The following is a 25,807-nucleotide window of genomic DNA, read 5'->3' as shown; positions in this document are numbered from 1 at the left end:
TGCACAAACACGTCTAGAATCACGTTCACTTGCCTGTACAAACACTTTACACACACACATACATGCAGTCACTTGCTAAGACAAACACACACTTCAGAACAAACGTTTCCGGCGCAGCACAAATAAAACAACAAAGTTTGACTACAGGAAATAAATGTTCAACACGGAGATACAAGACCAGCGAGGTCAGTGCCCCCGCACGCACACACACACGCACGCACGCACACACACACACACACACACACACACACACACACACACACACACACACACACACACACACACACACATCTGTGCACCTGTTGATTGACGGTTGAGAGGCGGGACCAAAGAGCCAGAGCTCAACCCCGCAAGCACAACTAGGTGAGTACACACACACACACACAATATATGTAGCGGACACAATAGAAGAAAAATACATAGGTTAGAAAGGCGGGGTCCAAGAGCTAATAGATCGATCCTACAGGCACAAATAGTAAACACACGTACACACACACACACACACACACACACACACACACACACACACACAATAGGCTCACGAACTGTATTAGACTTGATTGACAGTTGAGAGGCGGGACTAAAGAGCTGAAGCTCAACCCCCGGCAAGCCCAATTAGGTCAATACACACGCCTCCGCACATAAAAAAAAAATTCACCTGAAGTAAAAATATTTTCCCCTCTGGTCATAGTCAACACAAATGAAAAAACTTTCGCAAAAAAATTTCGTCATTATCCATAAAATGAAATTCCAGAAATTTCGCCCCGACAGTGAAAAAAAATCCACACGCTGAAAACTACATTGAGACCAGTATGATTGAAAAAGCAGAGGCGGTACAAAAGAAAACGGATGCACCAAGTTAATTCAATTTTAAGTTTAATTTATAAGAGTAAAAGAGGGAAAGATAAATAGGCACAATAGGTCGATAGGGTGGGGGGGTTGGGCAGGTGTGGGGGGGGGGGGAGAGGGAAGGCAGAAAACGCGGAGTAAGGGGAGACTTAAACAGAACATCAAAACGTGTGGAAGCATCGGAGTGTACCAGATGCTACGCAGTATTCATCTATAGACACTCATAGATGCTGAAACACACATGTGAAGAAACCTCTCACACACACTCACAGCTCCCTGACAAGAGAGAACAAGCTTAGCTTAGCTGCCAACACCCACACCACGTGTCAGCAAGGCGGACAGCCCGCCTGCTTTCATAACTCTCAATGTATTCCCCATTTCTATTCTTCCCTTCACCTATCCATTTCATTCCTCCCCCCAACCAAAAGAGGGAGACATGAGAGGGTGGAGTTCTCCTACCTTCCTCCACACACCGTCCACCAGTGTTGTAATTGATAGCCAGGAGCTGGAGGAGGATCCCGCCCTCACCCTGCCACGAGCCCCGACACACCTGACTGACGGGGATTCAGACCCTTATCAAGGTGGGTTCAGGCCATGATCAAGAGGATTCCTCAGTTTCCAAAAAGGAACCGAGATGCGCTCACTGTCAGAGAGAGAGAGAGAGAGAGAGAGAGAGAGAGAGAGAGAGAGAGAGAGAGAGAGAGAGAGAGAGAGAGAGAGAGAGAGAGAGAGAGAGAGAGACGAGAGAGAGAGAGAGAGAGAGACGAGAGAGAGAGAGAGAGAGAGAGAGAGACGGGGAGGGGTGTGAGAGGAAGTTGTATTTAGGTGGTATTTAGTACCTTATGTTAACAATGCATAAGCAACAGGGCTCCATTAAGGAACATATAATCTCTTCCCACAACCAGACCATCACCAGAGAAGTCTTAACAAACAACACAGAAATCATCGATAGATACAGCAATAGTAGGCGGCTTGACATCTGCGAGGCACTACACATCAAAAAGTCAACACCAGCAATCACCAGCCAATTAATGAACAGCTATATTCTACCCACTTCAAGACTCCGCACCAATATAGAAGCATCAAAAAATATGGGCCAATAGGCCCTTTGCAGTTACTTCCATTCTTCCCTTTAATTTACCCTATTTATACCCATTGTTTCGTGTTCTGTCTTGTGTTGAAAGTTTTGTTCACCTCATCCAAAACTGCTGTAACATATCACCTCACCCAAATGAGGTTTAAATTATAGCATAGTAGAAGTCTGTTTAGTGTTTGCAGGTTATAGTTGTGTGTAAACTAAAGTCTTTGAAAATGTAATAAGTTATTACGAAACGCAATTCAAGTGTCGCGTCAGACTAGAAATAAAAATGAATTTTTGGAGTATTGATTTTTCAGTTACCATCGACAGTGAAAAGAAACATAAGAAATATTGAGAAAATTCGTGTTAGAATTATTAATCTTACTTTTTAGGTCATATTTAATAATATATGTTTACAAGAAAGTCTGCTACCAAAATATACTAACACACACACACATATATATATATATATATATATATATATATATATATATATATATATATATATATATATATATATATATATATATATATATATATATATATATATATATATAAACAGTTGACATTCAAAAATCCTGAAATACACGTTCATAGAAAATGGGAGCATCAAAGAAAGTGGGGAGGTAGACGCGGGGGTAACGATGCCACGCCAACTTTCATTATCAAAAACATATTTACTCATTAATTTTTAGGCAATTTAATAATTACAATGTAATTATTAAAGTAATGTAGACATAACATGAAATATATTAGTATCCCATGGACCTATAGAGAAGGACTCTAATAATATAAAACATCGTATTTTGAAGTAAAAATCCCCTTCGTCAAAATACGATCTATTAAATAACATAGTGGCTAGCAAAATTGACGGACTGTCCCGTTTTCTATTCTTGGGGCTTCGGTTAGGTTAGGTTCAAGCAATTTAGAACATCATTTTTGTGACATTGTAACAACTTGAGAGGACGGCCTGTCGGAGTTGGTTAAATGCGTAGACACCTGAATAATAGTTCCCTGTGGGACTAACAAACAGGCCTACCAACAACCAGCTGGAACAATACCAGGCCTACCAACAACCAGCTGGAACAATAACAGGCCTACAACAACCAGCTGGAACAATAACAGGCCTACCAACAACCAGCTGGAACAATAACAGGCCTACCATCTACCAGCTGGAACAATAACAGGCCTACCAACAACCAGATATTTATTTTTTAACTTATTTTGGTTAATTCAACACTTTTATGCGTCCAGAGTCTATTATGAGAAGGAATCCACATTCATTTAGACTCTAAAACATTTTCAATAATTTTGGTAAATCTGTCAAATGAATCGCGGACAGTAATCGCGGAACCACAAGTGTCAACAAACGCCCAGCCTATTATTGACGGCTAGGTCATCAGAGGCGTCTAGTGTGAGGAAGTGTGCCCAAACGTTTGCCCCAGCGTCAGAAACCCCAGCTCAGGACCAAGCGGTCGTGATGAAGCCTACTGCGCTACGAGGCTGGGGCGGTGTCTTTGGTCCAAGTTCCGGTGAACACAATGCGCGATATAAGGACATCATCACATTACATAATTGGGAATAAGCTGATGGGGCGGACACACGAAAATGAAACACTAATATTTAGTGTAGATGGGAGCCTCCTAAGACAGAGGGAAAGCTAAACAGAAGGGCTGAGAGAGAGCTTTGAACAAAAGCGAAGCGAATGACAGAATTAAAGTTTTAAAGAAAATGTGAGTTTCCGACCCAACATGGCCGAGTGCGTTTCCGACTGTTGAGTAAAGCTTACTGCTGCTCTGGACACGTGAATAAAGCTCGAACTTTATATATAATCTACCAATAAAAATCCAATTATACAGCAGGAGGAAAATATAAAATGAAAAGAGTAAGACAGCAGAATCAGTTGCCATAAATGAAGCCGACTTCTGGTATTGACTGCAGGGGCTGCTTGGTTAGACAAGGCATTATAGAGAACTGAAACACGCGCCGGACCTTGCAGGGATAACTCAACAATTTACGGAATGACATTATGCTCGTAAAATCATGTTGCAAACCTACATTTTTTCTGTCAACTATGACTATTTGTTCAAAAAGATTAAAGGTTAGATATACAACTATTTATTTATCACCATTCTAATACACACAATACACGATAATAACGAGAGGTACGAAATTAATTTAAATAATTCATAATTTACCAATGGATAACTAGACATAAATTCACCACTGATATTTAACTAATATAACATGGAGGAAAGAGTGGAGGCCAGCACCATACATGGAGGAGACAGTGGAGGCCAGCACCATACATGGAGGAGACAGTGGAGGCCAGCACCATACATGGAGGAGACAGTGGAGGCCAGCACCATACATGGAGGAGACAGTGGAGGCCAGCACCATACATGGAGGAGGCAGTGGAGGCCAGCACCATACATGGAGGAGACAGTGGAGGCCAGCACCATACATGGAGGAGACAGTGGAGGCCAGCACCATACATGGAGGAGACAGTGGAGGCCAGCACCATACATGGAGGAGACAGTGGAGGCCAGCACCATACATGGAGGAGACAGTGGAGGCCAGCACCATACATGGAGGAGGCAGTGGAGGCCAGCACCATACATGGAGGAGACAGTGGAGGCCAGCACCATACATGGAGGAGACAGTGGAGGCCAGCACCATACATGGAGGAGACAGTAGAGGCCAGCACCATACATGGAGGAGGCAGTGGAGGCCAGCACCATACATGGAGGAGGCAGTGGAGGCCAGCACCATACATGGAGGAGACAGTGGAGGCCAGCACCATACATGGAGGAGACAGTGGAGGCCAGCACCATACATGGAGGAGACAGTGGAGGCCAGCACCATACATGGAGGAGGCAGTGGAGGCCAGCACCATACATGGAGGAGGCAGTGGAGGCCAGCACCATACATGGAGGAGACAGTGGAGGCCAGCACCATATACGGAGGAGACAGTGGAGGCCAGCACCATACATGGAGGAGGCAGTGGAGGCCAGCACCATACATGGAGGAGACAGTGGAGGCCAGCACCATACATGGAGGAGACAGTGGAGGCCAGCACCATACATGGAGGAGACAGTGGAGGCCAGCACCATACATGGAGGAGGCAGTGGAGGCCAGCACCATACATGGAGGAGGCAGTGGAGGCCAGCACCATATACGGAGGAGACAGTGGAGGCCAGCACCATACATGGAGGAGGCAGTGGAGGCCAGCACCATACATGGAGGAGACAGTGGAGGCCAGCACCATATACGGAGGAGACAGTGGAGGCCAGCACCATACATGGAGGAGGCAGTGGAGGCCAGCACCATACATGGAGGAGACAGTGGAGGCCAGCACCATACATGGAGGAGACAGTGGAGGCCAGCACCATACATGGAGGAGACAGTGGAGGCCAGCACCATACATGGAGGAGGCAGTGGAGGCCAGCACCATACATGGAGGAGGCAGTGGAGGCCAGCACCATACATGGAGGAGACAGTGGAGGCCAGCACCATACATGGAGGAGGCAGTGGAGGCCAGCACCATTCATGGAGGAGACAGTGGAGGCCAGCACCATACATGGAGGAGACAGTGGAGGCCAGCACCATACATGGAGGAGACAGTGGAGGCCAGCACCATATAGTTATGGAGGATCTGAATTCATTTCATCAGACGAGAGTTAGCTAAACAGGGTGGAACCAGAACACACACACACACACACACACACACACACACACACACACACACACACACACACACACACACACAAAGTTTATAAAAAAAAAACTTAGTAGTTAGTAATAGTTGATTGACAGTTGAGAGTTTACTACCCTATTAATACCCCATTAATTTAATACCGCCATTAATTTAATACCCCCATTAGTACCCCATGTATGTCATTCATCCATGTCACCTACCACCTCACCATTAGAGGACATTACCAGGTGCTAACACAGTAGAATGTATCACAGTAACAAGGTTATCGCGAATAACCTCAATTACGGGGCTCACCATAGCCCGTGCTACATGGACATTTCGTTCTGAGTAGCTGAATCTAAAACAACAAACAACACAGTAGAATTTGTCTTTGAGAATGTGAGGAGAGACCTTACGAAACGCGTCAGACCCAAATAAAATGTAAAAATGAACTTTGGAGAGTTAGTTCTTAATCTTGCTGCTTCAGTGAAGAAAAATATAAGGAATATCGAGAAGATTTGCGCCAAAACCATAAATCTAAAAGTTTCTGTCGTTTTCAATGATATATGTTTAAAAGAAAGACTTCTACCAATATATATATATATATATATATATATATATATATATATAATATATATATATATATATATATATATATATAATATATATATATATATATATATATATATAATATATATATATATATATATATATATATATATATATATATATATATATATATATATATATATATATGTTTCATTGAATATGACCGCATATTCTGTATTTATTATTTTCTGGTTTAGGGCTTCTATCCCTCTAACTATTTTCTTAGCATCAGGGCTTAATTGGAATAGGAGTTCTCCAAAACTCATTTTCGTACTTTTAAGGTGAAGAAAAGAAGTGATTTACTATAGAGTGTATTACACTTATTTGTATAATTTGCACGACGTTTCGAACCTCCATGGTTCATTCTCAAGTGAACAGATCTTACAATACTAGTTGATTTTATACCCGCATTAGGTCAGGTGATAATACAATGAAGGTGAAAAACATGGGGGGATACATAAGGGATAAACATAGGGGCTGCAGAAGGCTTATTGGCCCATACGAGGCATCTGCTATCTAAACACAAAGATTAATCCAGTGTAATTGGCCTGTTATGTTGGACATTGTCTTCTGTGTTGGCATCGATATGTTCTTGTCTTGTCCTTACTCTCATGGTGGGTAGAGTAAATAGTTCCGTGATTTGGGTGTTCATGGTAGGTCGCTCTATTCTTATGTGAATTGCCTCAAGAATTTGTAATCTTCTTGAATCTTGGGTTTTGTCTATTATGCAAGTATTCTTGTTCAACATTTCTCTTGTTAGAGTAATGTCATGGGCTTATCTCATGTGATTCCTAGGGGCACCAGATTGGTGCCCCTAGGAATCACATGAGACAAGCCCATGACATTACTCTAACAAGAGAAATGTTGAACAAGAATACTTGCATAATAGACAAAACCCAAGATTCAAGAAGATTACAAATTCTTGAGGCAATTCACATAAGAATAGAGCGACCTACCATGAACACCCAAATCACGGAACTATTTACTCTACCCACCATGAGAGTAAGGACAAGACAAGAACATATCGATGCCAACACAGAAGACAATGTCCAACATAACAGGCCAATTACACTGGATTAATCTTTGTGTTTAGATAGGAGATGCCTCGTATGGGCCAATAAGCCTTCTGCAGCCCCTATGTTTATCCCTTATGTATCCCCCCATGTTTTCACCTTCATTGTATTATCACCTGACCTAATGCGGGTATAAAATCAACTAGTATTGTAAGATCTGTTCACTTGAGAATGAACCATGGAGGTTCGAAACGTCGTGCAAATTATACAAATAAGTGTAATACACTCTATAGTAAATCACTTCTTTTCTTCACCTTAAAAGTACGAAAATGAGTTTTGGAGAACTCCTATTCCAATTAAGCCCTGATGCTAAGAAAATAGTTAGAGGGATAGAAGCCCTAAACCAGAAAATAATAAATACAGAATATGCGGTCATATTCAATGAAACATGTTTGAAAGAAAACCTGCTGCCAGTATACACCAATATATATATATATATATATATATATATATATATATATATATATATATATATATATATATATATATATATATATATATATATATATATATATTCACACACGCACAAACACACACACACACACACGTACAAACACACACACACACACACACACACACACACACACACACACACACACACACACACACACACACACACGCACGCACAAACACACACACACGCGCGCGACAAAAGTCAGATATAATACAAAAAAACACAGCCTACCACAGGAGAAGCAAAAATAACAAAGTGGTAATTTAGATAGGGAGAAGATAAAAGTCATGAATATTCAATTAATTTATGTATTTTATTCCGGGGGAACCCAGGCGCGGAATACAGGCCGCGGGTAACGAACCCTGAGCATCTCCCTCCACCACCACCACCACCACACTCATAACACTTGTAACAACACCAATAATAATATTAACCCTAACAATGAGAAATTCCACCTTTGACTATATAGGAGGGATCGAACCTGTAACCCTGGCATAACCAAGTCGCATACTCAACCACCAGGCCACCCTGACGTGAAACACCAACCCGTTCTCGCAAATTTAATAAGTCAATATTGACTTATTAAATATGTGCATAGGTGACATACTTAACATAATAGTTTCCCTTGAAAAGCTTCATAGAAAACACCGACCTTACCTAACCTACTTAGTATGTTAAGATAAGCATCTTATTGCTTCGTAATTACAATTATTACCTAACCTATACCTATAATAGGTTAAGTAACAATTGTAATTACGAAGCTATAAGATGCTTATTTTAACATACTAAGTAGGTTAGGTAAGGTCGGTGTTTTCTATGAAGCTTTTCAAGGGAAACTATTATGTTTAGTATGTCACCTATGCACGCAACTAATAAGTCAATATTGACTTATTAAATTTGCGAGAACGGGTTGGAAACACACAGAAATCACATTCACATACCCCCTGTCCCCTGACGGTGTCCCTGGCCCATACAGTAATTGAAATACCAAAAAAGTGTTTTAATTTTTTAATACAGAACAGAAACCATCAGAAATGCTGCACTTCCTCGCCCGCGCCAAGAGCTATCCCTGACAGTGTCCCGGGATGAGCGTAGGTGGGATGGTCCCAGCCAGGCCGCTGGGATAATGTCACTCTTCAGTAATATTCGCCCGCGAACTTTTCTTCTGGTCTCTCTCCACTCTTTTTACCCTTGTGTGCCCTAGAATATTTCCCGTTTTCTTCCGCTTAACATTTATACCAATACTCTAGAGTACTCCTCCGGAGACCTTCCTTGGGTCCTCCGGAGACCTTCCTTGGGTCCTCCGGAGATCTTCCTTGCGTCCTCCGGAGACCTTCCTTGTGTCCTCCGGAGACCTTCCTTGTGTCCTCCAGAGACCTTCCTCACGTCCTCCAGAGAGAGACCTTCCTCACGTCCTCCAGAGAGAGACCTTCCTCACGTCCTCCAGAGAGAGACCTTCCTCACGTCCTCCAGAGAGACAAAGCAGCCACGGGATGCTTACATAATACACCAACAGCTCTCAGAGTGTTGGTGTTGATCTGTCGTGAACGCGTCTCTCTCTTGCTGGTCACATTCTGCTCCCTTCATTATATATTTGTTTTTCAAATACATGTTTTGTTGTATTGTAGGTAAAAGATTACTTATACAATTGTACTGTCGGTGACAATGATGATCAACAACATGCACGAGTTGAGGCAAGTGTCAGAAACATGTGTCAAGTGTCAGATGTTTCTTTCGAGGACAGAAAACATCTCACAGGTCACACATCTACCGCAGGTCTTAGCCTATAAGGCCTCATTTAAATTAAATAATTAGCTATAATTAGTTTTGTCTGGGATAGGAAGCCCATGCATGTATAAATATTTCACTCTAACAAGGAGGTCTTCGCGAAAGAACAGCTGACCCTCCCCAGGATGCAACCCCACAACAGTTGCCTAACTCCCGGGTACCTATTTACTCGTCGGTGAACAGATGTATAAGGCGAAAGAAAACGTGCCAACATGCTCAACCGTGCGCTGGGAATATGCTAACTCTCTCCCTAATAAAACTGTATATAATAAGCAATACCAGATTATATCAGTATAACAATATGAGGGACGATAACTGAGAACAAAATTATAAGGATTTATGTACAAAATTATAAGGACCCAACTATGATTTCTTGGAAATGTTAAGCCGCTCGTGGCCTCTGGCAGAAAAAATGGAGCAATTTCACAATTTCAAGTCCACAAAAATTGTGGATGAAGTTTTGGCGGGAAAATATCGCGATGTTTTGGGTCGGTGGGCGCCATGTCTTCCTGTGACGTCACGCGTAAACAATTGCGGCGACCACACGACAGGTCGTCGTGGCCTCGCAAACTCTCCCAATATTTTTGAAGACGACGGAAACAAATTCTCCTTTTTAGCATGAAAAACCATTTACGATATTTTTTGAAATGTTAAGTATCGTAATAAATAGAAGACAATATTTTTTTTTTAGCAAAGAAACATTGACGTTCACGAGGCTTCCCCGGAAGTGCGTGAAGGTACGATAACTTTGTCAGTAGAGCTGGCTCTAAGTACCTCCGGGAGCCTGCACCTCTGCTTATACTCGAGCGGACCAAAGGTAACCAAGTTACCCTACGTGTTATGCTATTGGAGAGTATACCCCAGCAAGTATACACGTACGAGTGCTGAGGGATGGCAGTCATTAAACACCTGCCACAGGTAACAGGGACCTTTCTCTAACATCAAAAATCGTCGTACCAGAATATGATAGCGGCTCGCGAAACTGACGTACTGTCCCGTTTTCTGTTTTGAATCCTCTGGATGGTTAGGATAACGGCACTTTAGTACGACCATTTCCTGACGTAGGGGAAACTTTAGGAGGACGGGTTGACTGGTCTCTATTTAAGCCAGAAGTGGCACCTCTCTCTGGGATGGGGTATTCATGCCCATGCCACTTCTTGGGTGGCTTAATCTTCATCAATCAATTCTCTCTGCCACTGTCTGCCACCCACCTGCCAGGACCACTGTCTGCCACCCACCTGCCAGGACCACTGTCTGCCACCCACCTGCCAGGACCACTGTCTGCCACCCACCTGCCAGGACCACTGTCTGCCACCCACCTGCCAGGACCACTGTCTGCCACCCACCTGCCAGGACCACTCTCTGCCACCCACCTGCTACGACCACTCTCTGCCACCCACCTGCCAGGACCACTGTCTGCCACCCACCTGCCAGGACCACTCTCTGCCACCCACCTGCCAGGACCACTGTCTGCCACCCACCTGCCAGGACCACTGTCTGCCACCCACCTGCCAGGACCACTGTCTGCCACCCACCTGCCAGGACCACTGTCTGCCACCCACCTGCCAGGACCACTGTCTGCCACCCACCTGCCAGGACCACTGTCTGCCACCCACCTGCCAGGACCACTGTCTGCCACCCACCTGCCAGGACCACTGTCTGCCACCCACCTGCCAGGACCACTGTCTGCCACCCACCTGCCAGGACCACTGTCTGCCACCCACCTGCCAGCTATAAATTGCAATTTTACAGAAATACTTGACAAAGAATTTTGACGTTCAGTTTTTATAACTTTCTGGAGACTTGGTCCCCACGGGGGGGGGGGGGGGTAGACAGTTTCGTCCTCATATCCCAGTTTACTGTCCTCATATCCCAGTTCCCTGTCCTAATATCCCAGTTCCCTGTCCTCATATCCCAGTTTACTGTCCTCATATCCCAGTTTACTGTCCTCATATCCCAGTTCCCTGTCCTAATATCCAGTTCCCTGTCCTCATATCCCAGTTTACTGTCCTCATATCCCAGTTCCCTGTAATCATATCCCAGTTTACTGTCCTCATATCCCAGTTCCCTGTAATCATATCCCAGTTCCCTGTCCTCACATCCCAGTTCCCTGTCCTCATATCCCAGTTCCCTGTCCTCATATCCCAGTTCCCTGTCCTCACATCCCAGTTCCCTGTCCTCATATCCCAGTTCCCTGTCCTCACATCCCAGTTCCCTGTCCTCATATCCCAGTTCCCTGTCCTCATATCCCAGTTCCCTGTCCTCATATCCCAGTTCCCTGTCCTCATATCCCAGTGCCCTGTCCTCATATCCCAGTTCCCTGTCCTCATATCCCAGTTCCCTGTCCTCATATCCCAGTTTCCCTGTCCTCATATCCCAGTTCCCTGTCCTCATATCCCAGTTCCCTGTCCTAATATCCCAGTTCCCTGTTCTAATATCCCAGTTCCCTGTCCTCATATCCCAGTTCCCTGTCCTAATATCCCAGTTCCCTGTCCTAATATCCCAGTTCCCTGTCCTCATATCCCAGTTCCCTGTCCTCATATCCCAGTTCCCTGTCCTCATATCCCAGTTCCCTGTCCTAATATCCCAGTTCCCTGTCCTAATATCCCAATTCCCTGTCCTAATATCCCAGTTCCCTGTCCTAATATCCCAGTTCCCTGTCCTCATATCCCAGTTCCCTGTCCTCATATCCCAGTTCCCTGTCCTCATATCCCAGTTCCCTGTCCTAATATCCCAGTTCCCTGTCCTAATATCCCAGTTCCCTGTCCTCATATCCCAGTTCCCTGTCCTAATATCCCAGTTCCCTGTCCTCACTTCACATACTTGTATACAATGTTGTATACAGTTCATCACCTTTTGTATTTTGTTAATTGACTAAGGAGGGTGTGTATGCTACCTACCGCCTAGTGGCAGGTTGTACACAAGAGGTTGTGGTTGTGGTGGTGGGATGGATCTCTGTGTCACAACCACAACACGCTCATCTGTTATTCATGTATGTTTATACATTATTCATTTATGCATTTGGTGACCCCTCAGAAATAGTTATTGAGGTCATGAATTTCACCACCACCACCACCATCACCACCATCACCACCACCATCACCACCACTACCATCACCACCACCACCACCACCACCATCACCACCACCATCACCACCACTACCATCACCACCACCACCACCACCATCACCATCACCCCGTCATCTTGACCCACCAGTAAAAATGTTGTCCATAACTCGCCTCACAGATAGAGTGGAGCCGCCCCCACCACCATCACCACCACCACCACCATCTTCACCACCATCACCACCATCATCACCACCATCACTACCATCACCACCATCATCACCACCATCATCACCACCATCATCACCACCACCACCACCGTCTTCAACACGCCGCCAGCCTCCACAAGAGGAAAAACTGCCCGAAGATTATCTGATTATTATTTTCTCTAGTAAAGTTTGGTGGTGAGGTCAAAGGCGCCTCTGGGGACAGATACACCTGTACCCAGGCAAGTACACCTGTACCCAGGCAGGTACACCAGTATCCAGGCAGGTACACCTGTACCCAGGCAGGAACACCTTGGTACAGGTACACTTTGGGAGCATTATAATTAGGGTTTGGGATAAGTTTAGGTAGAGAGTGGAACACCTGTAGGTTGAGGGCAAATACTGGTGTCAGGGTGTGCGTCAGGGGTGGTGTCTGGGGTGGTGTCAGGGTGGTGTCAGGGTGGTGTCAGGGGTGGTGTCAGGGGTGGTGTCAGGGTGGTGTCAGGGGTGGTGTCAGGGGTGGTGTCAGGGTGGTGTCAGGGGTGGTGTCAGGGGTGGTGTCAGGGTGGTGTCAGGGGTGGTGTCTGGGGTGGTGTCAGGGTGGTGTCAGGGTGGTGTCAGGGGTGGTGTCAGGGTGGTGTCAGGGGTGGTGTCAGGGGTGGTGTCAGGGTGGTGTCAGGGTGGTGTCAGGGGTGGTGTCAGGGGTGGTGTCAGGGTGGTGTCAGGGGTGGTGTCAGGGTGGTGTCAGGGGTGGTGTCAGGGGTGGTGTCAGGGGTGGTGTCAGGGGTGGTGTCAGGGTGGTGTCAGGGTGGTGTCAGCGCCTTCTGTGTCACAAGTGGGAGGGGCACCTGATACACAAGAAAAGAGAGAGAGAGAGAGAGAGTGAGAGAGAGAGAGAGAGAGAGAGAGAGAGAGAGAGAGAGAGAGAGAGAGAGAGAGAGAGAGAGAGAGAGAGAGAGAGAGAGAGAGAGAGAGAGAGAGAGAGAGAGAGAGAGCCACCGCCCTCTCACACGAACGGAATATAACTCCCTCACGCCAGCGCGTTTCTTTATTTTTGTACAAACAAAATAACACAGCGTAATAAAATATAACGTAATTTCACAGGCCATATTAAATTGTGCAGGAATATTCTGGCTCCCTCGTCGCCATGACCCGTATGTTGGGCCGGCCGCTCCCAGCACATCTTACACATTTTAGTCATACCACATTTTGCAAATCTCATTTTCGTTGTTATAGCGACAAAAGCACTTAGCCTTCTCACTCACACACACACACACACACACACACACACACACACACACACACACACACACACACACACACACACACACACACACACACACACACACACACGCACACGCACACGCAGACTAGGACGCGCACAACACACAAAGGAAGCAGCTTCAGAGATGTTTGTACACAGGTTCTTCTTGGTTAATTGAGTTGCCTCAAGTTATCGACATTTTACCCGGAAAACAAAGGCCGGAGAACGCAGGCCGTCGCCGTCAAATGTCTTAAGTGCGTTGCGCAAGACGTGGCGTCTTTGTTGTGAGAGAAGCGGTTGCCGCCATCAGCTGAGAGGGGGAACAACGCGGGAAAAATCGACAAACTGATACCAACACTAAAAATTTCCCCCTCTAACATCTTTACTATATAAAAAAATAGTAATAGACGTTCAAACCATTTACTTTTACTTATTAAGTTTTTAATAAACAGTCGAAGACCAAAAATGTCCAAACGTCCGTTTAAAGCAGGAGACTGTAAATAGGTAAACAAAATGAAAACATTATCCGGAGAGAGGAGCGGGAGGTGGCAACAGTGCTGCCCTCTGGGGTGCCGTCGGCCGCCGCCAGACCCAACATTTACAAAACAGTTCCCGGCGGCGGCGACGTTCTCCCGACGACCCGCCGTCGCCGCCACAGACAACATGACGTCAAAAAGACCCGCTGGGAATGGCGAGACCTTCGCAGAGAGCTCGAGAAAGAGGCACTGAGAGGGATTTTGCATGCAAACGTGCAGAGAAATCTTGGCGTTTGAGGCGAGCAAGAGGGGGAGAAAGGAGAGATGTTAGAGCCGCTGGTATTGAACATCTCTGGACGCCGTGTGTAAACACACTCCCGCCAGCCTTAGTTGTCTCCCTGGTGGGGCGGGCTACACGTGTCCCCTCGTCCCACACGCTGCCCTACACTGATTACTGTGACAAGAACAACGGTTCTCCTGGAACTGGCCACTCCAGGTCCTTCACCGCTGCTCCATTCCTGGATGTCAATGGCTTGAGGCCTCCGTTATGGCTATATATACACAGGTCCCCTCCCCCGCCTCAAGAGAATTATCCCACTCCACAACCCTGATAGTCTTCCTCAGACCACCAGTGAGGCTCAGGTCACAACCTTGACGTTCTCAGCCGGACCCGCTGGTCCTCCCAGCTTCTAATAGTGTTGTATTTGTTGTATTATGTTCCTAACTCTCCAGTACTTTATTAGGATTATTACCTCAAAGGAACCTTATTGTTGCCAAGCTTCTTCTCGACAATACTTCTTACTCACATGACAAAACATGTCGACAGTGAGATAATATTGAACACATGGTTGTGGACTTTTATTTAAAACGCGTTATGAACAATATTCGTATTTTATATTATGATAAAGCCAAGCAATAATGGCCAAGCGTGCAGGCTACTGTAGTCCTTAACGACACAGAGGCGTGCCACCCCCGGGGTCGAGGACGCTGGTATCATTCAGGCTGTGGCCCTAATATGCACATATACGCAATATTCAGTATAAATACTGATGTCACTCGCCGACTTAACCTCTTATTTACTCCATGCGTATTAGATATGTCAATAATAATATTGGGTGAAAGAGTTATGACATGGTCCACAAGTTCACTAAAATAATTATACCTTGACTTGAGACATTTATGTTTCCTTCAAAGATCATTTTTGTAAGAAAGTGTGCAAGGCAAGATGTACGTCCTTGTGTTATCTTGAGAGGTTATCTTGAGATGATTTCGGGGCTTTAGTGTCCCCGCGGCCCGGTCCTCGACCAGGCCTCCACCCCCAGGAAGCAGCCCGTGACAACTGACTAACACCCAGGTACCTATTTTACTGCTAGGTAACAGGGACATAGGGTGAAAGAAACTCTGCCCATTGTTTCTCGCCGGCGCCTGGGATCGAACCCAGGACCACAGGATCACAAGTCCAGCGTGCTGTCTGCTCGGCCGACCGGCTCCCCCGGCTGTGTGCGTATATCACAACATTAACACTAACAAACAACATAGCCACTAACAATTAACATAGTCACTAACAACATAGCCACTAACAAACAAAATATCAACCAAGAGAAACACCAGAAAATTATCTCATCACTGAGTAAATCGTCTTCAAGTTCTCATCACAGTCTGCTTGGACGAGTTAGTCAAATGTGGCTGGTCTGCCCCGTAGACTTTCACCCAGTAGTAGCCTGCCTTTAATGCCACTAAGCTGAACTAACCTGCAGGTGGCCTCTTATTACCAGATTATCCCACGGGTAATGTATTCATCAGCAGTGACAGCTTATATATATCCACTCAATCACCGGCTCAAACGTAGCTCTGCACACTTCACCTCATAGGTTATTTGTAAGCAGTAACTATAACACTACTGAGCACTATAACCTAACTGTGCACTATAACCTAACTGTGCACTATAGCACTACTAAGCACTATAACACTACTATACAAGCTGCTCTCCATGCGGCCGCAGGCGTCCACATGACTCTGCCACCGTCAGTCTTTCTAAACTCATATATGCCAACCGGAGCCTTAACCAACCAGTTGACTGACGCCTCCATCTTCCAGACACCGGCTTAAATACCCCCTCTCCCCCTCCTTGAGTGAGTGACGTCATTATAACGAGCATGACGTCACCGTCACGCTGATTGGTTTACAACCCTCAGGTGTCATGTGCTTGTTGGTGGCCCCTCTCCTGGCTCCAATATTACCTCTTGCAACATACTTCAATGTGACGTCACTGATGGTTGCATAATGCAATTGTCCAAAACAGTGGTTTAAACAGTGTTAAGAGGCCCACTGCACCGTGTTGTGACGCTCTATGCGCCACCACCACCACCACCTGTGGCTGTTACACAGGTGAACACTTTCTCGACATTCCAAAGGCTCATCTGCGCCTCCACCTTCCACCTGTGTCCTCTGTTGCTAACGTTTAGAATTTCCAACATTGGCTCTCTGTCCACTATCAATTCCCCCCATTTAATATCTTATACTTTGTTACCTTATCTCCCATATTTGTCCCAGGTCTCTGAAGCTCTCAAGGTAAGAGCAAATATAAGTTCTAGGCAGCAGTCTTATCGCATACTTCTGAACTTCCTCAAGATTAATTATGTGTTTGTTTTAGATGGGAACTTTAGGCCGGGGTAAACATATTCAAATGTTGCTTTACATGAAATGTGTGATAATGTTCTTAAGTTCTACTTATTAAAGTACCTAAGAGCCACTCAGACATTTACAAACTTCGCCGTGGTTGAAGACGATGTTTTCTCTCTTGTCGTGTTGTTTGGGAAGGAAGTTTGGCGTTGTATAAACTCCCCGAAGCTGTCTCCTCGTCCCTCTCCAGCAGTTGTCTCTCTCTAGTTAGCCTTTACGCCGTCTCTGCTGTCTGTCTCCACACTACTCTGTCATTACTAACCATCTGTCCGGACGTGGTACGGATGACAACCGACCTATGGAGACATCTCACTCTCTCTACCCTCCTTAGAAATATCTCCCTACCCCCTTCTTACCTTATAGAAGCCTCAGCCTTGTTACCCTAAGGATGCTTCACCCTTTCTTACCCTAGACACCTCGCTGTTGCCTTCCCCACGAGACAAGAGCGACATGTCCCATAACGAAGTTGACTCTCTCTGCCAATCAAATTCTTCCTGGAAGGAGGCTAGTGCTTCGCCCCTATTTCTCCGCCAATCAAATCCCGGCATGGAAGTGGTTGTCCCTCACCGTGTGTAAACCAATCAGCTTCTCCCTCACAGGAGACTGGAAGTCGCTCTGCTTTCGTCTTCTGTAGATGTGATTGGTTGACACCTTTCCACCACACCAATCAGGTTCCTCCGGGCTCGTGATTGGTCGGTTGTATAACTTTCCTTACCAATCACGTCCTTCTTTGTGTGTATGGTGAATAGCGTGTGTATAACTGATTCCTAACTCCTTGGCACATTTTCTGACGAGTGAATGTGTGTGGTTATACACACTCATGAAATACACAAAGGTACAATACACACTCATGAAATACACAAGGTACACAATACACAAAACAAATTTTAAATGGGGACTCGTATACAAATATACATACTTACGCGGCTCTACGAGGATGGCAGAGTGCAAGGCTCCCGGGGATGCACTCGTTTCCCAAGACATATTCCACTCAGAGGTATACTCACCCCCAGGGGTATACATACTCCCAGAGGTATACATACTCCCTGGGGGAGTATATATATACACTCCCTGGGGTATACAGTCTACCACGTGCAGGAATACGAGCCACATACCTGCAACAGGATACAAATACATCAATACACGTCACTTCAATAAATTACACAGCACTTGATTAATATAAAGTGTTGGTGTGGCGTGTCCGACACGTGATACAGGTGAATCAGGGGACACATGTGTCCTAGTGTTCATGTCCTTGTCAAGTCCAGCATCAGTGTTCTTCTTCCAGCGACATGATGTGTTGTTTATCGTGGTGAATCGTGCAGCTCTGAGCCTGGTCTCATGGTGGACTTGGACTTAGGCCTCGTTTTGTGTTTGGTGATAAGCACTCTGGGTGTCCTTGTTTTGTGCGTGTGTGTGTGTGTGTGTGTGTGTGTGTGTGTGTGTGTGTGTGTGTGTGTGTGTGTGTGTGTGTGTGTGTGTGTGTGTGTGTACTCACCTATTTGTTCTCACCTAGTTGTGCTTGTGGGGGTTGAGCTCTGGCTCTTTGGTCCAGCCTTTCAACTGTCAATCGATTGGTATACAGGTTCCTGAGCCTATTGGGCTCTATTATATCTACATTTGAAACTGTGTATGGAGTCAGCCTCCACTACATCACTACCTAATGCATTCCAATTATTAACTACTCTGACACTGAAAAAAGATATTTCTAATGTCCCTGTGGCTCATTTGGGTACTAAGTTTCCTCCTGTGTCCCCTTGTTCGTATCCCACATGTGCTGAAGAGTTTGTCTTTGTCCACCCTGTCAATTCCCCTGAGAATTTTATAGGTGGTTATCATGTCTCCCCTTACTCTTCTGTTTTCCAGGGACGTGAGGTTCAGCTCCCTTAGCTTTTCCTCGTAGCTCATAACTCTCCGTTCTGGGACTAGTCTGGTGGCATACCTCTGAATCTTCTCTTTGTCTTGTGTTTAACTTAGTACGGATTAAATTCTCGGCAGAGGCAGAAACAAATGATCAGTTTATTTTACCCTGATGTCCCTGTTCACCTAGCAGTAAATAGGTACCTGGGAGTTAGACAGGTGTTACGGGCTGCTTCCTGGGAGGGGGGGGTGTATGTGTGTGTTACAAATATATGAAGAAGACATAATAGAGGAAAAATAGATTGGTTAGAAAGGCGGGGTCCAAGAGCTAAAAGCTCGACTCTGCAGACACAAATAGCAAATACAAATAGTAAACACACACACACACACACACACACACACACACACACACACACACACACACACACACACACACACACACACACACACACACACACACACACAGGAACCTGTACACCAGTTGACTGACAGTTGAGAGGCGGGACCAGAGAGCCAGAGCTCAACCCCTCCCCAGTAAGCACAATCAGGCAAGTACACACAGGTCACACAGAGCACTAACACCCCCAAGACTGGCAACTTTTATACTGAAATAGGCCATAATGCCGATAGTTACTTCACCTTGTTCATCAAAGTTGCTGTTATTCAGAGAGCAGCCTGGGCGCCCACGACCAGGAGGGAACAGGTGAGGCCGCCGGGCAGGTAAGTGTGGTTTTCGACCTTGGGGCCTCAGCTGGTATGGCTGTCTCTTGCTGAAACAAGTTTCTGAGACCAAAAGGGAATGAGTCCGTCTTAAAGCTTAGTACTCGAAGGACTCCCAGATCGATGGCTGGTGTGTGTGTGTGTGTGTGTGTGTGTGTGTGTGTGTGTGTGTGTGTGTGTGTGTGTGTGTGTGTGTGTGTGTGTGTGTGTGTGTGTGTGTGTGTCCGACAAATGGTTACTAAAGTTCGACCCAAGTAAATGTAAGGTAATGAAACTAGGAGGAGGAACTAGGAGGCCAGACACTGGATACCGAATGGGAGATGAAGTCCTTCACGAAATGGACAGAGAGAAGGATCTAGGAGTTGATATCACGCCAAACCTGTCTCCTGAAGCCCACATCAAAAGAATAACATCAGCAGCCTATGCGAGGCATGGCTAACATCAGAACTGCTTTCAGAAACCTGTGTAAGGAATCCTTCAGAACCTTGTATACCACATATGTAAGGCCAATTCTGGAGTATGCGGCCCCAGCATTGAGCCCGTACCTTGTCAAGCACAAGACGAAGCTGAAAAAAGTTCAGACGTATGCCACTAGGCTAGTCCCAGAACTAAGAGACATGAGTTATGAGGACAGACTACGTGAAATGCACTTCACGTCGCTGGAAGACAGAAGAGCTAGGGGGAGACATGATCACCACATACAAAATTCTCAGGGGAATTGACAGGGTAGACAAGGATGGAATATTTAACACGGGTGGTACACGCACAAGGAGACACAGGTGGAATCTGACTCTCTGCACCTAATTTAATTTTCAAATTACGACTTTTTACACCGAAAATATGCCAATTACTGAAAACGGCGATGGGTCATATTTTGCCCAAACCCCCCTGCAGTTTTCAAAATATCGTAAATGTCCGAAATTTGACTCCTGAGCGTGATTTTTGAGCCGAATTCTGACCGTGGAAGCTGAGTACCGAAATGAGTCCCAGAGATATTAGAAATAATTTTTTCAGTGTCAGAGTAGTTAACAGATGGAATGCATTAGGCAGTGATGTGGTGGAGGCTGACTCCATACACAGTTTCAAATATAGATATGATAGACCCCAGTAGGTTCAGGAATCTGTACATCAGTTGATTGACGATTGAGAGGCGGGACCAAAGAGCTAGAGCTCAACCCCAGCAACCACAACTAGGTGAGTACACCACCCGCATAGCTCCCAATTTTATCAGCGTGTCTTCATGTTAAGGAGTTATTCGTCCAAGTCGTTCCAGAATCTTCAGTCAGTTCCGGAGACAATTTCTAACCGAACTCTAAGTGCTAGAAGCGCTCTACATCTATAACAAGTACTGTAAACGGTACTAGCTAGGTGAACTAGTCTCAGCAACAGTATGCTGATGATTTACGACATTATTAATGGAGGTTAATTGATGCGCCTATGTTATTTAACGGTTAATTTCAGGGTCTGGTTACAACATGCGCTCTTTACCCCAGACTTTTTAAGTCAATTAATCCTGAGCAGTGATTTATATTTATATAAATAACTGGAACAATTTCTGTAGTGTAGATAAATCTTTCAAAAAAATAATAATATTCATTTATTCATTAGGCTAATTTTTTGGTTGATTGTGAAATTGGAAGCGCTGATACGAACCAGTGATTTCGCTGCCATAATTATATTGCTCAATTTACTATAAATTATAAATGTGTACCTCTCGACGGGTGGACAAGAGCAGTGATGTGACCTTGTGGGTGACCTTCCCTACCAGCAAATTACTAGAGCACGTCCACACTAATTGGTCAACTCTGTGACATTAATTTGAGTTGGTTTCCTGAGTAATCACTTAATTTGTTGTCTTGATAATTTATATAATTTTCAGTTAGTTAATTTGGTATAATTTTATCAAATTAATTGATGCCCATATAATTCCTTTTTCTTGAAATTAATTTAGAGTAACATGGTCGGAGAGGTGTAATTCCCCCACTACAGCACAGGTTAGGCTGCGACTTAGCCTTGTAGGCAATGTCATTCTCGTACTGCTTCTCTGTGTCTCTCTCTTAGTTTCTGTGTACACAATTCCAGCCTCCTGCAGAAATCCTTCACTGCTAGAATCCACTCAGTAAACCATCTAAATTACTGGGACCGGCTCAAAAGTAAATCTTTATTCTCTTGAGCGCCGGCGGGAGAGATACATAATAATTTACATACGGAAAATATATATAGACGGACATCACAAACAATCTGTGATATATATATATATATATATATATATATATATATATATATATATATATATATATATATATATATATATATATATATAAATGAAAACTCACACCCCAGACTTTGTCATAGTCTCTCTCTCTCTCTCTCTCTCTCTCTCCCTCTCTCTCTCTCTCCCTCTTTCTCTCCCTCTCTCTCTCTCTCTCTCCCTCTCTCTCTCTCTCTCTCTCTCTCTCTCTCTCTCCCTCTCTCTCTCTCTCTCTCTCTCTCTCTCTCTCTCTCTCTCCCTCTCTCTCTCTCTCTCCCTCTCTCTCTCTCTCTCCCTCTCTCTCTCTCTCTCTCTCTCTCTCTCTCTCTCTCTCTCTCTCTCTCTCTCTCTCTCTCTCTCTCTCTCTCTCTCTCTCTCCGTGAATATGACTTACATAATTTACCCAGATCTATACAGTGTGTACAGGTTGTATATAGACCTACTAGAAGCCTTTGTCATAGTTGCCTTTGTATCCTTTGTCATAGTTTAGTGCCGCTGGAGAGTGCCAGTAATCCTGGCAGCTAATGTATGTATGTTTGTGTATACGTATGTGCGTGGTGTATGTTTATTACAGGTGGTGATAATCCTTGGTGTTGCGAGTGTGATATGTGTGTATATCTCGCGCTGTATATATGTGTGTATATCTGGCTGTGAATATATGTTGTGCAAATGCCAGAAGTGGTAATAAACTTCATACTGCTTTATGGAAATGTGTGTATATTAATAGACATGTTGTTGAATATGACCAAAAGGGTAATATTGATGATTCTAATACAAATCTTCTCTATATTACTTCTGTTTTTTCTTCACTGTCGAGGGTAGTTGAAAAATTAACTCTCCAAAGTTCGTTTTCACACTTTATTTATGGTCTGACGCCTAGAAACGTTTCGCCAAACGTTTCTATATCGTTTTGTGTGTGTATGTGTGTGTGTTAGAGAGAAATATATGCAGTAGACATAATAGAGAAAAAATAAATAAGTTAGAAAGGCGGGGTCCAAGAGCTAATAGCTTGATTCTGGAGATTCAAATAGTAAATATTCACACACACACACACACACACAAACACACACACACACACACACACACACACACACACACACACACACACACACACACACACACACACACACACACAAACACACACACACACACCACAACTAACCGAGTCTCCTCTTCAGAAGATGGTATTTCCTGCAAGAGGAGTGGTAGGGGGGGGGGGAGAGATGAGGGGGGGAGGAGGTGGAGGTGCGTGAGAGGGGGTGGAGGAGGAGGAGACAATAGGGAGGGTGGAAGGAGGCACAATAGTGAGCCATAAAAGGCTCTCCTCAAGACTGAGAACTTGAGGAGGTTCTCAGAGGGACAAAAAAGGTATGTGTTTGGAGGTGACTGGAGGTGGCTGGGGGGGGAGGTGGCTGGGGGGAGGTGGCTGGGGGGGATGGCTGGAGGTGGCTGGGGGGAGGTGGCTGGGGGGGAGGTGGCTAGGGGGGATGGCTGGGGGGTGGCTGGGGGGTGGCTGGGGGGGGGGTGCACCCCACAACTCCCGCCCACTAAAGGCTTCACTTGGGGGCATGAACTGCTCACCACACTTAACAGAAAAGCTCCATTTCTGGTCCAAAAAATGCTGTGAGGAAGTCAAGACAACAATCTAAAATTCACTGAATTCTTAAAGAAAGGTTTTGTTGAAGTTCTTTGGTGTAATACTGCTCCAATACTACTTATAGGCAGTCCGATGTTTGTTCCTCATTCCTCTGTGTCACCTTTAAAGGCAAATTTTTTGGCTACCTAATCAGCTGTATTATGTATTCTGAGGCCAACATGAGATGGAATCCACATAAAATGGACTGTAACCATTATTAATATCCTTGTGGATTGTCAATAAGCAGTCTGAGTGCAGTAGTACACCAAGAACTTCAACAAGATCTTGTAGATCTGAGGCAAAGTGAAATTAACACCAGTAATTCCATCTATCATCATACTATCATGCAAGAGGAGCCACACATCTATGGTTCATCCAATAATATCAGCAGACTTCTAGATGTTACTACTGCTCGGCTTAGACTCGGTTACAAGTATCTCTGGGAATTCTCATTATCTGCTGATGTAGACCTGACCAAATGTAAACTGTGTCAACAAAATTATTCGCACACCCTCCGTCACTATGTGATGGAGTGCGAAAAGATACGTGAATTTAGAGAAAATTCTATAACCAATGTTCCAGCGATGTGTCAATATTTCATTTAAAATGATCTGCTACCAGAAGCCTTATCCAAATATCCCCAGTTTACAAACTGTAGGTAGTAACTAAGTGATTGTAACCTATCCACCGCTGCCCACTGGATGGGGGGCGGTGTGCAGGACAAACATATCAATTGTGACACTAGCTCTCCACATATGTCAGTTGCTTAATTTAGAAACTGTATTTGTGGTCGATCTCGAACCCATTGATTGACGACTTAAACTGAATTTTATAACTAGCTCATCAAGATTGTAACTTGCTTACCTAAATCAATTGTGAGGTTCAGTCCCTGAGCCCATTATGTGCCTCTGTAACCCACTACGCCCACAAGATGGGTATGGGGTGCATAATAAATTAACTAAAACTCTTGCAACAAATTCAACTCATTAGCGACGAGAGCCGTTCGTGTTAGGAGAGTCAACTACTGCGCTCAAGAACAGTAGTGGAGGAGAGAACTGTGTAACGGGTTTCTCTCCTGACTGACGCCCGTGGTGGCGACGGCCGCTCCCTCACGCCCCTCTCACTCAGGCTACTGTCATCACGCTTATTAATATATATTGTGATACAATAATTATTTAATTTACTTGAGGCAGACTCAGAGTACATGAGGCAGACTCAGAGCCCCATGAGGCAGACTCAGAGCCCCATGAGGCAGACTCAGAGCTCCATGAGGCAGACTCAGAGCCCCATGAGGCAGACTCAGAGCCCCATGAGGCAGACTCAGAGCCCCATGAGGCAGACTCAGAGCCCCATGAGGCAGACTCAGAGCCCCATGAGGCAGACTCAGAGCCCCATGAGGCAGACTCAGAGCCCCATGAGGCAGACTCAGAGCCACATGAGGCAGACTCAGAGCCCCATGAGGCAGACTCAGAGCCCCATGAGGCAGACTCACAGCCCCATAAGGCAGACTCAGAGCCCCATGAGGCAGACTCAGAGCCCCATGAGGCAGACTCAGAGCCACATGAAGCAGACTCAGAGCCCCATGAGGCAGACTCAGAGCCCCATGAGGCGGGCTCAAGATGAGATAGCAGCGAACACCAAGGAACATTTCTCCCAAAAGATGAGACAAACTGAAAGTGGATAAAATGGTTCAGAAAATACTGACAGAGTTGCAGGAAAATGCGAAGTATCGGAATATGGATCAAGGCAGCTTAGAGAACTTTCGGAGTTCGGGGAGATGTCTTGGAAGAGCCGAGGAACGCCCCTGTGCTTTAATATACAGGTTTAAGGGTTGAAAATGAATTACGAGGCAGAACAAATATGCTTAGAAGACTTCAGAGTATATGCAAGGCTTCAGATAATGCCTCGGGAGACCCACAAGAAGTAAACAATTGTTTTGAAGGGTTCAGAAGCATCAGGTGAGGCTTCATCTCTTTTCAAAAGATTCAGACAACGTTTGACAGAATGTTTCAGAGTTTTCAAGAAACTGATGATACGGTCTGAGGATGTCTGGTGGGGGATTCAAACATGCTGCAACGTTTTAAAAGCCCCGAGAACA

General features: G+C 45.1%; 1 protein-coding gene across 1 annotated transcript; it reads left to right on the top strand.

Moving 5' to 3' along the window:
- The first annotated feature begins 12,770 nt into the window (after positions 1-12,770).
- LOC138368698 (putative uncharacterized protein DDB_G0290521) lies at positions 12,771-25,332 on the top strand. Its single transcript, XM_069331419.1, has 4 exons — positions 12,771-13,010; positions 17,114-17,232; positions 19,733-19,822; positions 24,903-25,332. The coding sequence occupies exons 1-4, from the start codon at positions 12,771-12,773 to the stop codon at positions 25,330-25,332; spliced, it is 879 nt and encodes a 292-aa protein (XP_069187520.1).
- The last annotated feature ends 475 nt before the right edge of the window (positions 25,333-25,807 follow it).

Source organism: Procambarus clarkii, chromosome 26 (genome assembly GCF_040958095.1).
Source record: "Procambarus clarkii isolate CNS0578487 chromosome 26, FALCON_Pclarkii_2.0, whole genome shotgun sequence".
NCBI lineage: Eukaryota > Metazoa > Arthropoda > Malacostraca > Decapoda > Cambaridae > Procambarus > Procambarus clarkii.
This window is presented reverse-complemented; position numbering and strand designations above follow the sequence as displayed.